At 36.0% G+C, this 15,706-nt stretch overlaps 1 protein-coding gene and 1 pseudogene across 2 annotated transcripts in view; one reads left to right on the top strand and one right to left on the bottom strand.

Annotated features, from left to right (window-relative positions):
- The window catches only part of LOC110025133, a 31,198-nt pseudogene extending 29,392 nt beyond the window's left edge, over positions 1-1,806 (top strand).
- A 4,013-nt stretch (positions 1,807-5,819) lies between these two features.
- LOC110025148 overlaps positions 5,820-15,706 on the bottom strand; it is a 19,858-nt gene continuing 9,971 nt past the window's right edge. For both annotated transcript variants that reach the window (XM_020725445.1, XM_020725446.1), the window contains 4 exons: positions 13,241-13,299; positions 7,631-7,759; positions 7,148-7,283; positions 5,820-6,245 (listed from right to left, as the gene is read on the bottom strand). In XM_020725445.1, the coding sequence (XP_020581104.1) occupies positions 5,922-6,245; positions 7,148-7,283; positions 7,631-7,759; positions 13,241-13,299 (648 nt within the window). In that variant the 3' untranslated portion in view covers positions 5,820-5,921. The remainder of the gene's footprint in view (positions 6,246-7,147; positions 7,284-7,630; positions 7,760-13,240; positions 13,300-15,706) is intronic.

Genomic DNA, 15,706 nt, shown 5'->3' with positions numbered 1-15,706 from the left:
GGCGAGCCTACCGGCAGCGAGAGAAGCATCGGGAAGAAGAGAAAAAAAATGCCATTCGAGTGTACCATGGAACCAGCTTCCCAGAGTCAAACTACTAAGAAGAGGAAATAAAGTAGCTCGGGGAGGCTGGCACGGCTTCGAGAAGGAAGGCCGCGGGCAGAAGAATGTCAGGCAAGGACGGACGAGGTCAACTTTCTTTCGCGTGGAGGAGGAAGAGCTCGCTCGGCTCGAGACCGAGAAAGGGAAAGGCCAGGCACGCGAACGGGAGAAGGAAGGGAGGCAAAGCTCGGACGCGGAGAGTGGGGAGTTAGGGCTTAAAGAGGAAAGGGGGAAAATAGTTTTACATAAATTAATATATATATATATATATGGTATCGTAACAAAATGAGTGTCCTCCCGCGGCAAAATCGACGCTCCGGACGTGCCGGTGCAGTCCGTTTTGTCATCCGGGGTCGTTCGGACGACGTCGTCGACAATCGGGTCAAAAACGCGTCACAATTCAAATTTCACCAAATTTCGACCCGCGATCAATCGTTTCAAGGTTTATTCAAGTCTTCGACAGATAACGGTGCAAGCGATGCGAATTGTGACGATCAGACGTGTCGACTCTCCGAATTGCGAAGTTTTATGCGTGGGAGTGTGAATTGTGCAAAAGGCCATCCTAAGGCTCAGGAAGGACCTATGGGAATCCCTTTTGGGTTTCCTCATGTTGGTTTCATCATTCTAAAACCTTTCTAAGTGCTAGAAGTCGATACCACACGCGAAACTCTAAAAGCAAAAGGGGACAAAAGTAGGTCGAAATTCTAAAACAAGGCGGGTTCCATTTCTAAGGTTCTAAGATAGTCAAAGGGGGGTCCCTAAGGCTAGATCCTAAACCCTAAGAGGAAGACTAGACCTCACAAAAAATGAGGTCAACAGGTGGTCGAAGGTGGTTGGCAGCTAAAGTGTCCGAAAGCTATCCCTGGGTATTTAAAACATGTGTTATATGTTAGTCAAATCAAATGATTGGAATCTAGCGATCTTTTCTAGGTGCAAGCAACCAAATGGGCTCTATCTTTTTTACATCTATACCAAATTTTTAGTACAAATAGTAGCCATATTAAGGCGTCTAATGCTTTTAATAACGTTTTAGTGTGCTCGCACATTCATGGTCAAACCCTTTGTAACGCTTCAAGATTTTAGTAGAAAATTACAAATATAAAGTGCTTATACTTTTTTTTTTCTTGATGTTACATTCTGAAAATGTGGCGTTTACATTCATACCACATCCTAGGAATTTGCATATCTAACACGTAAATTTTGTTTTTTAATATTTATACCACCCAAATCTTTCATATCACATAAAAAATGCCACCATTTTAACTTTTAAAAAGTGAAATACACCTTTGCAGACATAGATAAGGTGGTATTTATGTAGAAATTGAGTTATAGATGTTAAAGATGTAAATACATAGGAATTGAGTGGTATGTATGTAAATCTTCCTTTGAAATTTTGTGCTTGAATATAGGACAAGCTAACCAGAATGCCTCATAGCTACTATTGTACAACAACGTCTTTCTCATGTATTTCCTTACATGGAGGATACTTTATATGCTTCTTCTCTAACTTTAATGATACTTTGTGTATCCTATGTTTGCTATTTTATCAGGAGAAATGCTTTTGCAACCTTTTTGTACTTCTTGCAGGTGAGGTAGTTTCTGAACTCAATTCAGGGGGCTGAAGAGAAGGTGTAGAAGATCCGCACATTAGTTTTTTTTTAGAAAAATTTATTACATACCACTCAATTCTTATGTATTTACATTTTTAACACCTAAACTTGAATTTTTACTTATATGCTGCCTTATCTATGCAGGAAAGGTGTATTTCACTTTTTAGAAGTTTAAATAGTGGCCTTTCTGATGTGATATGGAAGATTTCGGTGGTATAATGTAAAAAACAAAATTTACTATAAACGAGACAATGTACAATATTTACAGTATGTTTATGAGGAATGTGTGTGTGTGTGTGTGTGTGTGTTTTTTTTTGTTTTTTTTGTTGTTATAATTTGTTTAGCATTCAAATGCTAAAGTTGTAAAATTAGGACCTAAAATTGGTTTGGTTTTATGTTTTATATAAAATTTTCATAAAAATATAGTTGTATAGGGAATAAGTTTTCTTTAATTTAGATCTCTCAGTTGCCTGAGATTTCTTTGGTAGAGAATACAAGAATTTTTATTGGTCAATCCTTTATTAGTTCCATCCTAAAGACAAATTTGAGAACACTTTTAGTTTTGACATCTTACTTTGCTTTGGAGCAGGGGTTCAAAAGGTTGTTATTGATAAATGGATGGGTTAATTGTCAATTCATTAATGTTAGGATTTCTTCATAATAACTGGACCTATTGGATCCAATCCATCAATGATGAAAATCCAAAAAGGTACATTGCTGTTGGGGCTTGATTGGTGACAGCTATGTGAACAAATTCACCTTAAGGCCTATTAGTGGATATGAGCTGTATACTATGAAGAACCTCAAGTTGGTGGATCTAATTGACCTTTGCCTCTTAAATTTGTGTTATGAAACTTATAGGTATATATAGATGGCTTGCCTTGAGGCATGCCCCTTGTATAGGTGTATCATGGGGCTTATGGGAATGTAACATAGCTTTATCTTTAGACTTTTAGGGATATAATCCAACTTGAGGGGTGTCATGGGATTTACTTGGTTAATGTTTGATCCATGGATATATGTGAGATTTATGGGATTATAGCCAAGCTGGGGGTGTATGTGGGACTTTTGAGGCTATGGCTCAATCGAAAGATGCATGAAGTGGGTCATAAGTATCATGGAAGATTAAACCACATGTTTGAGATTTGGCATAATGCTAAGATATTAGATAACCTCTTTCGCTCCAGAAGGGATTCATTTCTCTAAAACTTTATAGGTTATCTAAACCTATGGGTGAATAAAACCTATTTAGAGTGACCAAACTAGGCTTGGGGTTAATCAAACCAAATAGGGTAATGAAGGAGTTACATTGTGAGCTATTTAGACTTTTATAACTTAAACTAAGTTTAACTGAGGAGTTAAACTGAGCATGATTTTAGATTTCAATATTCCAAATCAATGTTAATGGAGGAGTTGAAGTGGAAGCAATTTAAGTTTTGATAACTGAGGTTTATCTTAGAAAAGCTAAATGATGGCATTAATTTTGGTTTTGATAGCCCTAAACATGCTTGATGGTGGAGCTACATAAGGAAAATAAATTTTCTTCAATCACATGTTGATGATTGGCTAGAACTTGAGTAAATCAGCAACACCAATTCTCATTTTGCTCATATGCTTAGCAACCTTAGAAGCTTATTTGATTCCGCGGTATGTTTAATTTATTAATATGTTCTCTTTAATTTATGCTACTGGAGCTCATTGAATAAAAATCTAACACCATTAGACATGCATGTTAATAAGTTCTTGATGTTTGGTTCAACTTAGTAAAGCTTTTGAACCACGGGGTTCTTCTTGATTTCTATTGAAACTTTTAGTGAGTTAGAGTTGTTGATTCCCTCGATGCTTGGTTATTACATTAGCTCCACTTAAAATTATAATGCTTGCTTCATACTTTAGCTAATGTTTGTATGCTGACAATTTGTTAAGCTTTGACTCATTTCCTATCTAAAAGCCACTAGCATGATATTTTCTTTATTATTTTTACCTTTTCATACTATTTCTTGATGAGGTTTGTTAACAATTTAAATTGATTTATACTTTTTATTAGACACTTACCAAATATGCATGTTGCTTTTCATGGCCTCTAGCCATGGAGATATGTGAAGGACTAAAATAATTGTGACTTGTGGGAAGATCCAACAATACTAATCTCATGGGATGAATGACTTAATTTTTTTGTTATAATCTTTTACAAAGATTTTATTGTTTCCCACTTTTATAATCATTACGTGATAAGTGATATCGATCAACATCAATAACTATCGCTTTTATCAAACTCCACTAATGACATACTTATTGGTCGTTTATCTAATCTTAAGTCATGTATTTCTTCAGAGAAGTATGGTACCCCCATGCCACTAGATTTTTCTTTGCATAATATGGATCATGCTCATAGAATTTATTGTGAATATGACATCTTTACAAGCAACATTGCTACAATAATCATGTAATATCCTAATCAGTGGTCATTTATAAATCAAGTGTAAAATAATATTAAAAAGATAATCATTTATATAACATATCTATAAATATGTCACTATACAAAAATGAAGTCTTTACCAATCAAGTGATTATGCAATTAGAAGAAAATATTTGGTCACTATGCTAAAATAATGATCATCTATGAAAATTACTAGAGTATTTGCAAATAGTCCCCTATGCTGTACTCTCCTTTTATTCTAGACTATTTTTAGCTCACATAGGTTTTCCAAAATCCTAAAGCTTTCAAATGATGAACATGCACCTTATTAAAGAAAAATTCACCTCTAATATGTGATCAAGGAACTTTTTTCTCTTTTTCTTGCAACACAATCAATAAAAAAATTTTGAGTATTATAATTTGTCAGCCCAAAAATCTTTACCTCCCTTGAGAAATTGATTAGGATGCCTTCAAAAGAAGAATATTGTCCATTGTACGAAAAACATCATGAATCACATCACTGTGTGTACCCGATGGTGTGATGCAATCCATATCATTGACCAAACATTCAATTTACCAGACATAATATTTTCATTTTCAAAAGAACTACAATTCTTCTTTTGCAGAAGTAGAGGATATCCAACTAACTCTATGAATCAATTGAGTGTGAAGGTGGAGGATATCCAACTAACTCTATGAATCAATAAAAAGTTGACATGCCTTTAAAGTTTTAATGCATGCATTATTCACTACATTAAAAAAATTATGATTCATATTCATATTCTTATCTATGCAAATAATAGTTTGCAAGTAGGCATGTGTATGATTTACCTCATTAGCATTAACTCAAGAAACTAAGTCAATGAGATATTTTCATATGAAAACATTGATTAATTAATGAATCAATTCAAATAGTTTTTTTTTTTTTTTCTTTTGTTAATTCCATTTGTAAAATTACCATATTACATACATTCATAATTTAAGCATATTCAAGCTATCTTTCCAAGCGAAATGATTCACGCTTAGTAGCATATTCATCTTGCTATTCATTATGTTTTACTGCAAAATTATGCAAATAAATCCAACCAATATTTGTAATAAGAGTCAAGCATTAGCAGCATCATGTAAAATGACAGTAACATACTGAAACCAAACAAAGATTTAGAAGACTGCTGATATAGCAGGTTAAAACATACTGCAACGTACAGAAAATACAAATATGTTTCAGCATTTGTACTGAAAAGTCTATTAACTGATCATAAAAAGTAAATATTAATCCAAAAAATGTCATTCTGAAAGTTTTTGGAGCTTACAATCATCCTATAGAAATCTTCTAAAACAGCCAAGAACTGACATTTCTAAACTACATTCCAAAATTTCAAACATCTAAATTACATTGAACTTGAATGGGTACAGCAGGATCTAAACTGTGATATAGTAATAATAATAATAAGGAAGATTTACATGCATACCACTCAATTTCTATGTATTTACATATCAAACACCTAAACTTCAGTTTTTACACACTACATAAAACCTTACCTATGCTTGAAAAGGTGTATTTCATAATTCAAAAGTTAAAAAGATAGTATTTTTGAAGTGATATGAAAATTTTGGGAGGCGTATATTGTAAAAAAGCAAAATTTAGGCGTTAGATATGTAAATTCTTATAAAAGCAAAATTTAGGCGTTAGATATGTAAATTCATAAGAATCGAGTGGTATGTAAGTAAATGCCCCTAATAATAAACAATGGTAAATATTACAAGAATAACAACGTGAAAAAGAAAATATATTACATGATTGAATCACAAGAAGCTGTTCTACGGACTACTCTTCGACCGGACTCATCCCGCTCGAAAATCTTCTCGACGACCTCGGCCCAGGTCATTCTATGCCCCACCTTCAGAGATGAAGAAGGGGAATCCTCACTAATTGGACTCGAATTCGACTCAAATGTGCCATAGGGTGAAGGCGAGTAGGCATCTGGCACGGACAATGAAACTGCTCTACGGAGTGCAGCCTTGTGTTCTTCGTTGTGCCCTTTCGCAAGTGACTCCTTGCGGTCCATTCGCTGACTCGGAGGTATTTCCATGGCCTTTTCCTTCTCAAGCATCAGCTGAAATACCAAAACAAATATCATTAATATCATTAGTATTAAGTTTTCACACGGCGAAAGCAATACTAAGGAAGATTAACATACATACCACTCAATCCCTATGTATTTACATATCTAACATCTAAACTTCAATTTCCACATACACATCACCTTACCTATGCATGAAAAGGTGTATTTCATATTTTAAAAGTTAAAATGGTGGTATTTTTGATGTGATATAGAAGATTTGGGTGATATAAATGAAGATTTGGGTGATATAGGTGATATAAATGTGAGCCTTAAAATTAAGGCGTTAGATATGTAAATAAATAAGAATGAGTGGTATGTATGTGAATGTCCCTACTAAGAATTACAACGCTATGTAGTCTTTAAGACTAGATATTACACCATTAAGTATGATCTATAACATGAAAATTACTTATGTATTATATCATAAATATTCATAATAGTTTAATTAATAATCATGCGAGAAACAAAAGGGATGATTGGATGCAGGAGCAATCAAAATTTTAGTTTTAAGACTATATTACAACAATCAAAACTACTGATGCACACATCATCAACCACTTCTATATTTATTTTCAATCCAATGGAAAGTCTCCCCTTGACCCTTTCAATTGCAATTATTTTTTTGCCCAATCATAGCCGTCCATTGAGAAACTTTCATTTGCATATATAAAAAACCAAACTTTAGGCGTTAGATATGTAAAAACATAGGCATTGTGTGATATATTCGTAAATTCTCCTTTACTATATAACTACATACATATATATATCTAAAATATAACATAAGCCAAATGCCACCACCTTAGGCTTATATGTTGCTCCTGAGGAATCATCATAAACTTTTGAGCACTACAAAATTTGGATTTGTTTGATTAAAAGAGAGTTTCAAAGCTTACATCCAGAGCCCACTGGCATTCTCTTTCTATCCAAATTATAGCATGATCAGACGTGGCATTGCATGATAGGACAATGTGCTCAAACCTGCCATCAACCGGCACTGCTGTTTTCACAACTGGGGGCAATCTTCCACACCTGACGAGCAACAGAAAAACAAAATTAAAAGAAGAAAGTCAAATGTGAAAATCAACTAAAAATCATGTAGAAGCATGCTCCAAGATCAGTTATGGATCAGGATTCTTAACAGGAACAAATTACAAATACACCAAAATTTGAACAGAAGGGGGAGTTTTAAATTCATTTACATCCAGCCAAATGATAAAAATTAAAATTTCTTGTATTTGATTTACATTACACCATTAATGCTGGCAACCAAACGAGAAAAGTAAATGGCTTACAACACCAGAAAAAAGAAGAAGAAGCTGGAAATGTTGATCATTTGCTTCACATGTAAATGACCATGATCTCAAAATAAAACTTGCCTGAATGGCTTCCTTTCAACAATGTGATATAGTCGACCTGGAGCGTATAGCCGTCGCGGGTCTCTTAACATGACTTCTTCCGGTATACATGTATCTCTCATACACCTTAGACACAACAAACAAGGCAAACTGTAGGAAAAAGACAACACATATCAGTTTTCTAATATACCGCCGAAATGACTTGAAATAACCAAAAGTACATAATATATTCATTTATAAATATACCATTAACGAAAGCCATTGTATTTTTTTTTTCAAGAAGCCGTCCTAATAGGTTCCGATTTCATGCTTCGTTACTAAGATGAAGAAGGTGCATGAAAACTGAAATTTTATCAGAGAATTGATTTGACAGGTTAGATTAGAGCGAAGGAATTTAAGCAATAAACGTGATTATTACAAAAAAAATACTTGAAACAAAGGTGATTGCTAATAAGGCCATTGCTATTGTTGAATTGCTTTCCCTATTATCATAAATTCCATTTAATCTTCCATTACTTTTATCTCTTGACCAGAACAATCCATCCATCAAATCAGGTGCAGCTATGCTTCACAATAAAAACATAGAGAGGCACGGTGGGCGGGCGGGCGGGCTGGTGGAGGGGAAGTTACACGCATACCACATAATTCTTATGTATTTACACATCGAACACCTATGGTTTGATACTTACATTTATAACAGCTTGGTATTAAAAAACTATGCATGAAAATGTGTATTCACTTTTCAAAAGTTAGTGATAATAGAGGTATGTATCCTCTCCAATATCTTAAAAGAAGGACACCAACTAATATGTCAAGTGATTTTCTGTTATCACCACTCATTACGTTACTTTATGCCTTTTCTATAGATGTTTCTTTTTGGCCTATAAAAGGACTAGTACCTAAAAGTTAAGAGTGAGGAAAAACACCATTATGAGCTCTAGCTTCCCCATCTTTTACCTTCTTCTCGCTACAGCTCTTTTACAGTGAAATGGATTCCTCCACAGGTAATTTCTATACCTCATCCTCACTGTTTTACGTGGTATTAGAGCCCATTGCTTAACCGCACATAGGAAGCCTCTTCCACCTCTACTTTCAACGAAGGTCTAGCCTCTCTCAGCTTTAAAGAGCAACCGATTCCTCTCTCCCTCAAGTTTCTCGTCCCAAGCATCAAGAATGTCTTCACCACCCCTCTCTCAACTGACAACAACCCATTATGGCGATCTCAGGTTTTGAAGATTATCAAGGCCAATGGTTTTATAGGCTTCATCAATGGGTCTATACCAGAACCGCCTCACAGCACAAGAAATGCCGCCGGCACATCCACTCCAAACCAAACTTACAACACATGGATGCTAGTAGACCAAAATTTGGCAGCAACCCTACCATCCACGGTATCAAACACTATACAGTCTATGTTATTAATTTTGATAGCTGCAATGAAATGTGGGTCACGTTGGAAAAACGCCTACAAGCCACAAACATTTCAAAGGTTATACAACTCAAAAATGAGCTACACAATGTGTCAATGAAGAACCAAACCATGGCACAATAAGTAACACAAATTAAAGTCCTAGTAGATAACATGGTTTCATCTGGTTCCTCAGTTGATACAGAGGACATTATACTCTACACGCTTAAAGGACTGCCACCTACATACCAGACATTCAAAATAGCAATCTGGACCTCTCTAACCCCAATCAGTCTCAAAGATCTATACTCTCTCCTCCAAAGTGGTGATAAACATCTCCAACAATAACTCCACTAGCCCACAACAACCAGATCTACATATGGCTCTATACTCACAATGTGGAAGAGGCCGCAACTCTTTCCGTGGGTGTGGAAGAACATTAATCCATCTAGAAATCCACTCGATTAGTAACAAAAACAACAGAGAACCTCCCCGCCAAGAACATGTCAAATTTGCGGCAAAAAGGGCCATCTCACCTTAGATTTTTGGCATCGTCTGAACATTAACTACCAATCCAACAAGTCGGTGGAACATAAAGCTTTACTAGCTCCCTTAAGCCAAAATTAGGATTGGTACCTTGACACAAGTGCTTCAAATCATCTTACCAGCTCCACCAACCCGAGCCCTACCATAGTCAAGGCAAATCTTCATTGGTAACGGTAATGTTGTGTCCATTTAAAATTCTAGCCAAGAACTTCTCCCAACATCATCACGTAAGCTTTTCCTTTCAAAACTCTTTCATACTCCTCAAATCGCCCACAATCTTATCTCTATCTCACAACTCCCATTTGAAAATAATTGTAAATTTGTATTTAATGCATCTAGCTATCAAATTCAGGATTTGACTACACGCCAAACACTCCTCCAAGGTCCGTGTCGTGATGGACTCTACCCAGTACCCATCGTAAAGGAAGCCATGCTCTCCCGATCTACCTCTGCTGATCTTTGACATCATCGATTCAGTCACCCATATGAAAAATCCTTATTTCTCTTTCTAAACAACACCCCTAGCCATGTATTTCAAAACTTGCTTCATTTTGCACTTCATGAACTACAACTAAGCAACATAGAACACCTTTCTCCCCCTCCAAAAATCATACTTACAAGCCTTTAGCACTTATCCATTCAGATGTATGAGGACCTTTACCACATGTTTCCAATCAAGGTTTCTATTTCTATGTTATATTTGTTGATGATATTGCAAGATATACTTGGGTAACTCCCATGACACAAAAATTAGAAGTTCTAACTCATTTTATAAAATTTAAACAAGAAGTGGAGAAAAAAATTAACATATCTATAAAATACCTAAGGTCTGATGGCAGTGGTGAATACAGGAACAACTAATCTAACACCTTCCTAGCCACTCACGGTATCATTCACCAACTTTCATCACCTTATATCCCAAAACAAAACGGTATAGCTGAAAGGAAACATCGCCACATCCTTGAAATCGTCAGAGCACTCACAACCACATCCAACCTACCACTCCAATTCTAGCCTGATACAATCCACACTAAAGTGTGCCAAATTAAACGTATGCCTTCACCCAACACCCTCCATCAATCCCCATAACAATTACTCTACAACAAACCACCCGACTATAAACATCTTTGAGCATTTGGATACGTTTGCTATCCATGGTTCCCTCCATCATACCGCCACAAAGTCACTCAACGCTCCACCTAACATTTCTTCCTCGGCTACTCCGACAACATTAAAGGCTATAAGTGCCTCGACCACATAAGCGACAAAATCTCCATATCACGCCATGGTACCTTTAACAAACATTCATATCCCTACAAACAACCTTCATCCTCCTCATGCACTATCACATCGCCTCCCAATCCACACCCATTAACACTGCTCCCTTCGTCTGTCAATACAACTCATTTCCATCGCCACCAAAACTAGCTGAATAAACTTCTCCAAACTCTACTTGAACTACTGCCCCTGCTCAATTCTCTACCTCACCCATGACTTCCCCCACATCTCACACCTCATCTCCACCTCATACCACTCGAAAGACTTACCACATCATCAAATGATCACTAGATACAAATCTGGATCCGTTAAACCCAAATCAAACTTCAATCTACAACACTCTGTTATCAACCAAATTGAGCCACTAACATTTCAGGAAGCATCAAAATATCCAAACGGTGGGTGCAAGAAATGAACGAAGAATTCAACGCTCTCCAGAAACAAGGAACATGGACACTAGTGTCTAAACCACTCGATCAACCCATTCTACGAAGAAAATGGACTTATAAAATCAAGCGCCACTTCGATGGTAGCATCGCTCACTATAAGGCTAGACTCGTTGCCAGCGGTTACCAGTAGGAATATGATATGCATTGCACCAAAACCTACCAAACCACCATCCGTCTTCTACTAACGGTCTCAACACTTTACCACTGGCTGGTCCTTCAGCTTGATGTATCTAATGACTACCTTCATGGCGACCTTACGGGGACAATATACATGCAGCAACCTTTGGGCCACATCAATCCACATCATCCCAAACATGTATGTATTTTACGAAAAACACTCTACGGTCTTAAACAAACCCCGCGTCGGTGGTTCAATACCTTCAACGAACATCTCCTCCAACTTGGCTTTCACAAAAGTCAAGCAAACTCGTCTCTGCTCATATACCATCACAACTCCACAGCTCTATCACCTCCTCTACGTGGATGACATTTGAATTATAGGAAACAACTCCAAATCAATTGATGATCTACTTCTAAGGCTCAAGCATAAATTCTCCACGTAAACCTTGGACCCGTCTCCACGTTTCTCGGCATAACCACTATACACACCATCCAAGGTATGTTTCTTCATCAAATAACTTATGCTTTGAAGATCCTCACCAAAGCAGGCCTAACCGAATTCAAACCCTCACTAAACCCGTTCTCTTCCTCAAAGCAAACACACACCGACGTGAACCAACCATATCCCAACCCATATACCTACCGACAATTAGTTCGCTCGCTACAATACCTAACTATAACACGTCCCGACATTACCTATGTTGTTAATACCCTCTCCCAACATCTCCAACAACCAGTATGCATCCACTTCAAACAACTACTTTGTTACATCAAGGGCAACCTTGGCTTCGGTCTACCTGTTACACCCAGGCCTCTTATTCTTCACTCATTCTCCTATTCCAGCTAGGCGGATGATCCACATGACCAAAGGTCCACCACAAGCCATTGTTCATTCCTCAGCAACAACCTCATCTCATGGCAAGTCAAGAAGCAACCAAAGGTAACAAGGTCATCAACTAAAGCCAAAAATCGAGCTCTTTACACTGCAACCACCGTCTTCATATGGCTCCGTCGGCTCTTACACGAATTTCAAATCTCAGACTTACCCCCCACTATTATCCACTCCGACAACATCTATGTTCAAGCAATAGCTCGTAATCTCATGTTTCATGCTCACACGAAGCACATTGAGATAGACAATCACTTCATTTAGGAAAAAATAATAGCTAAGGAGATTGATATCAAACATATTCTCACTACAAAAAAAATCGCTGATATCTTTACAAAGTCGCTTCCCACACCTCAATTCAACTCACTTCAACACAAGCTGACACTTCAACAAAGTCCAGCATCAGCTTGAGAGGGGATAATAGAGGAATGCTCTCCACTACCTTTAAAAAGGACACCAAATAATATCTCAACTGATTTTCTGTCACACCATTCATTCTTTTACTTTGTCTTTTCTCTAGATGTTTCTTTTTGGCTTATAAAAGGACTTGTACCTAAAAGTTAACCGTAAGGAAAAAAACTATTATGAGATTAACTTCCCTCTCTTTTACCTTCTTCTCACTACAGCTCTTTTACCGTGAAATGGCTTCCTCCACAGGTACTTTCTTTACCTCATCCTCACTGTTTTACAAGTGATAGTGATATTTTTGATATGATTTCAAAGGTTTAAGAATCATATAAATATGAAAGTATATGTGTTATATATGTAAATATATAAGAATTGTGTGTTAGGTATGTAAATACCCCCTTTTTTATAACAACAGAAAATAAGGACTTCTATTTGTTCGTGTAAACTAAATCATTGTGATATCTATCAATGTTTTTTCAGTAGACCTCATTGCTACCAGTTGAAGTTCAATGAAGAAAGAATGATGCCTATACCAGAAAAGTGACTTGAAAACGTCTTCCAAAGGAGTAGCTGTCCGAGGTAAGAAATCATCCTGCAATAGAGATCATCAACAAAATTCAAGTTAGCCATTCTGCAAAATAGTTAGAAGGCTGAAGTTAATTCTAATATCAAGAGGAGAAAGATGTAAAGATTTTAGAAGTCTAAAAATATCATCTAAAATCTTCATGAAATAATTCCAGCATTCACCTACTTCATTCAAATAATCAAAATGGTGCCATTCTTCAAAATAGTTAGAAGGCTGAAGTTAATTCTAATTTCAAGAGGAGAAAGATGTAAAGATTTTAAAAGTCTAAAAATATCATCTAAAATCTTCATGAAATAATTCCAGCATTCACCTACTTCATTCAAATAATCAAAATGGTATTTAGAAGGGTCAGTAGGCTATGAATGTCACACTCATTTCATATATATATGATGAGTGTTGCATGGCCAAAACATATGGCTGATGTAATTTGTGAAATTTATTAGGGTTGGCTTGCTTATTTTGAAAAAAAAATAAAAACCATTTCATTTAGTAATGGCATTGGCACACAGAACATACATCACAGAATATTTAGATGCAAATTCTTTTCTTAAGGTTAAAAAAAGAAGAGACATTTACATACATACAACCCAATTCCTATGTATTCACATATCCAACCCCTAAATTTTACCTCTTACATTTTTTACCGCCCAAATCTTCTATGTTACATAAAAAATATCACTATTTTAACTTTTTAAAAGTGAAATACACTTTCATACATTGAAAAGGTGATATGTAGGTAATAATTGAAGTTTAGGTTATGGATATGTAAATACATAGGAATTAAGTGGTATGTATGTAAATCTTCCAATAAAGAAACAGTTTAAACTCTCCGCAAACATACTGAATTGTCAAAACAAAGCAAAAAACCCAAGGAAAAAGAAATACAAGCTTTTTAATTTCACAAAGCCTATGATATGACAAAGGAAGAAGGCCAAGACATGCAAAAAAACAAGTGATTGTCTTCTTTGGCCTTTTTTCACACATCTCTAAACCTTCTATCATCCATCTAATCATCACTCACCCCCAAAGCATAAATATGTAGTAATAGATCCAATGTGCACAAAAAAACGAGGACAATAAGCATCAACTACAAGGCCTTGAACTAAGGGTCTGTTTGGGGCAGCTGCAGCTTATCCAGCTTCTGCTGATAAGCAGCTTATCCTGATAATCTGCTGATGACCAGCTGATCCGGATAAGTTGTCTGGCTGTTTGGTTAACGCGTCTCGAAAACAGCTGATTGTGAAAAATTGACCCTTTTGCCCCTGGTCTGAATAAGCAGTTTAGTTGTTTGGTTTGTGCGTTTTGTAAACAGCTTATTTGTAAATTTTTTGAGTTGAATGAATAATCTGTGTAACAGAATGTTATTTTCTCAGATGTCTAGAAATGAAATTGCAAAAAAAGTTTAATAATATTTATATAACTCAAAAAAGTTGTGATTACATCAAGAAAACATAGTGATATAAAGGAAAGTTCAATACATATTTATGAAACTCTAATATGGATTATAGAAAGACCCAAAAAAAAAGAAGAAATAACATGTTAAAATTACAAGAAAAAATATGACAAAATTGAGTTTAACATGTAAAGTCACATCATGACGAATGTTGCCCGTTTCTGATACCTCTAATCTCCGAGCAAGCGTGTCATTCTTACCCTAAACAACATCCCAACATAACCATTCAGAACAATGTGCCAACTGGAGAACAAATACCCCTATGAATGCAAAGATCACAACAAACCATAGACAACAACTCATTAGATAATGTGAAGACAACCTACTTGTATAGGAATCCAAAAAAACCTACATGTACGCAACCATAGCTGTCATATAACAAAATAAATACCACCATTTTATGCATAGGTAAGGTGGTTTACATATAAAAATTGATTACAGATTCCCAACCATAAAAATCCAACATACCCTAAATTCATCCCCACCAAATTGGTCATAACATAGTAGTGGTTGCCATCCAAGCTACATACATAGCTATGGGGCCATCCAAGCTACATATAGATTGCATATACTCCCAGCTTCTCAAAGCTGAAACTGTATCAGATTTGCAAACATACATTTCCCAAAACTACAGCTGAAGTACCAAACTATATAAGAGGCATGGCTTCAATGTACATACCAAAGATATAAGATTACAACCATGGCATAAATGTGAACCTTTCCTTCCAAAGTGCATGGCTGCAGCTGCTTTATTACCAACTAAGTAAGATCACAAGCATGGGATAAGCTTTAAATGTAATTTGCCAAAGAAAACCCCATTTTATCTAACCAAGCTTTATAAAGCAACCATATAAAGATTACCAAGCCATATAACAACTTCCATGAATCCAAGCTATGTAGGAACTTCCATGTATCCAATCACTATAAACATATACAGCTATATGAAGAATGCTATTTATA

This window comes from Phalaenopsis equestris, unplaced genomic scaffold (assembly GCF_001263595.1).
Source record: "Phalaenopsis equestris unplaced genomic scaffold, ASM126359v1 Scaffold000291, whole genome shotgun sequence".
Taxonomy (NCBI): Eukaryota; Viridiplantae; Streptophyta; class Magnoliopsida; order Asparagales; family Orchidaceae; genus Phalaenopsis; species Phalaenopsis equestris.
The sequence above is the reverse complement of the archived record's forward strand: the minus strand, read 5'-3'. Positions and strand labels throughout refer to the sequence as shown.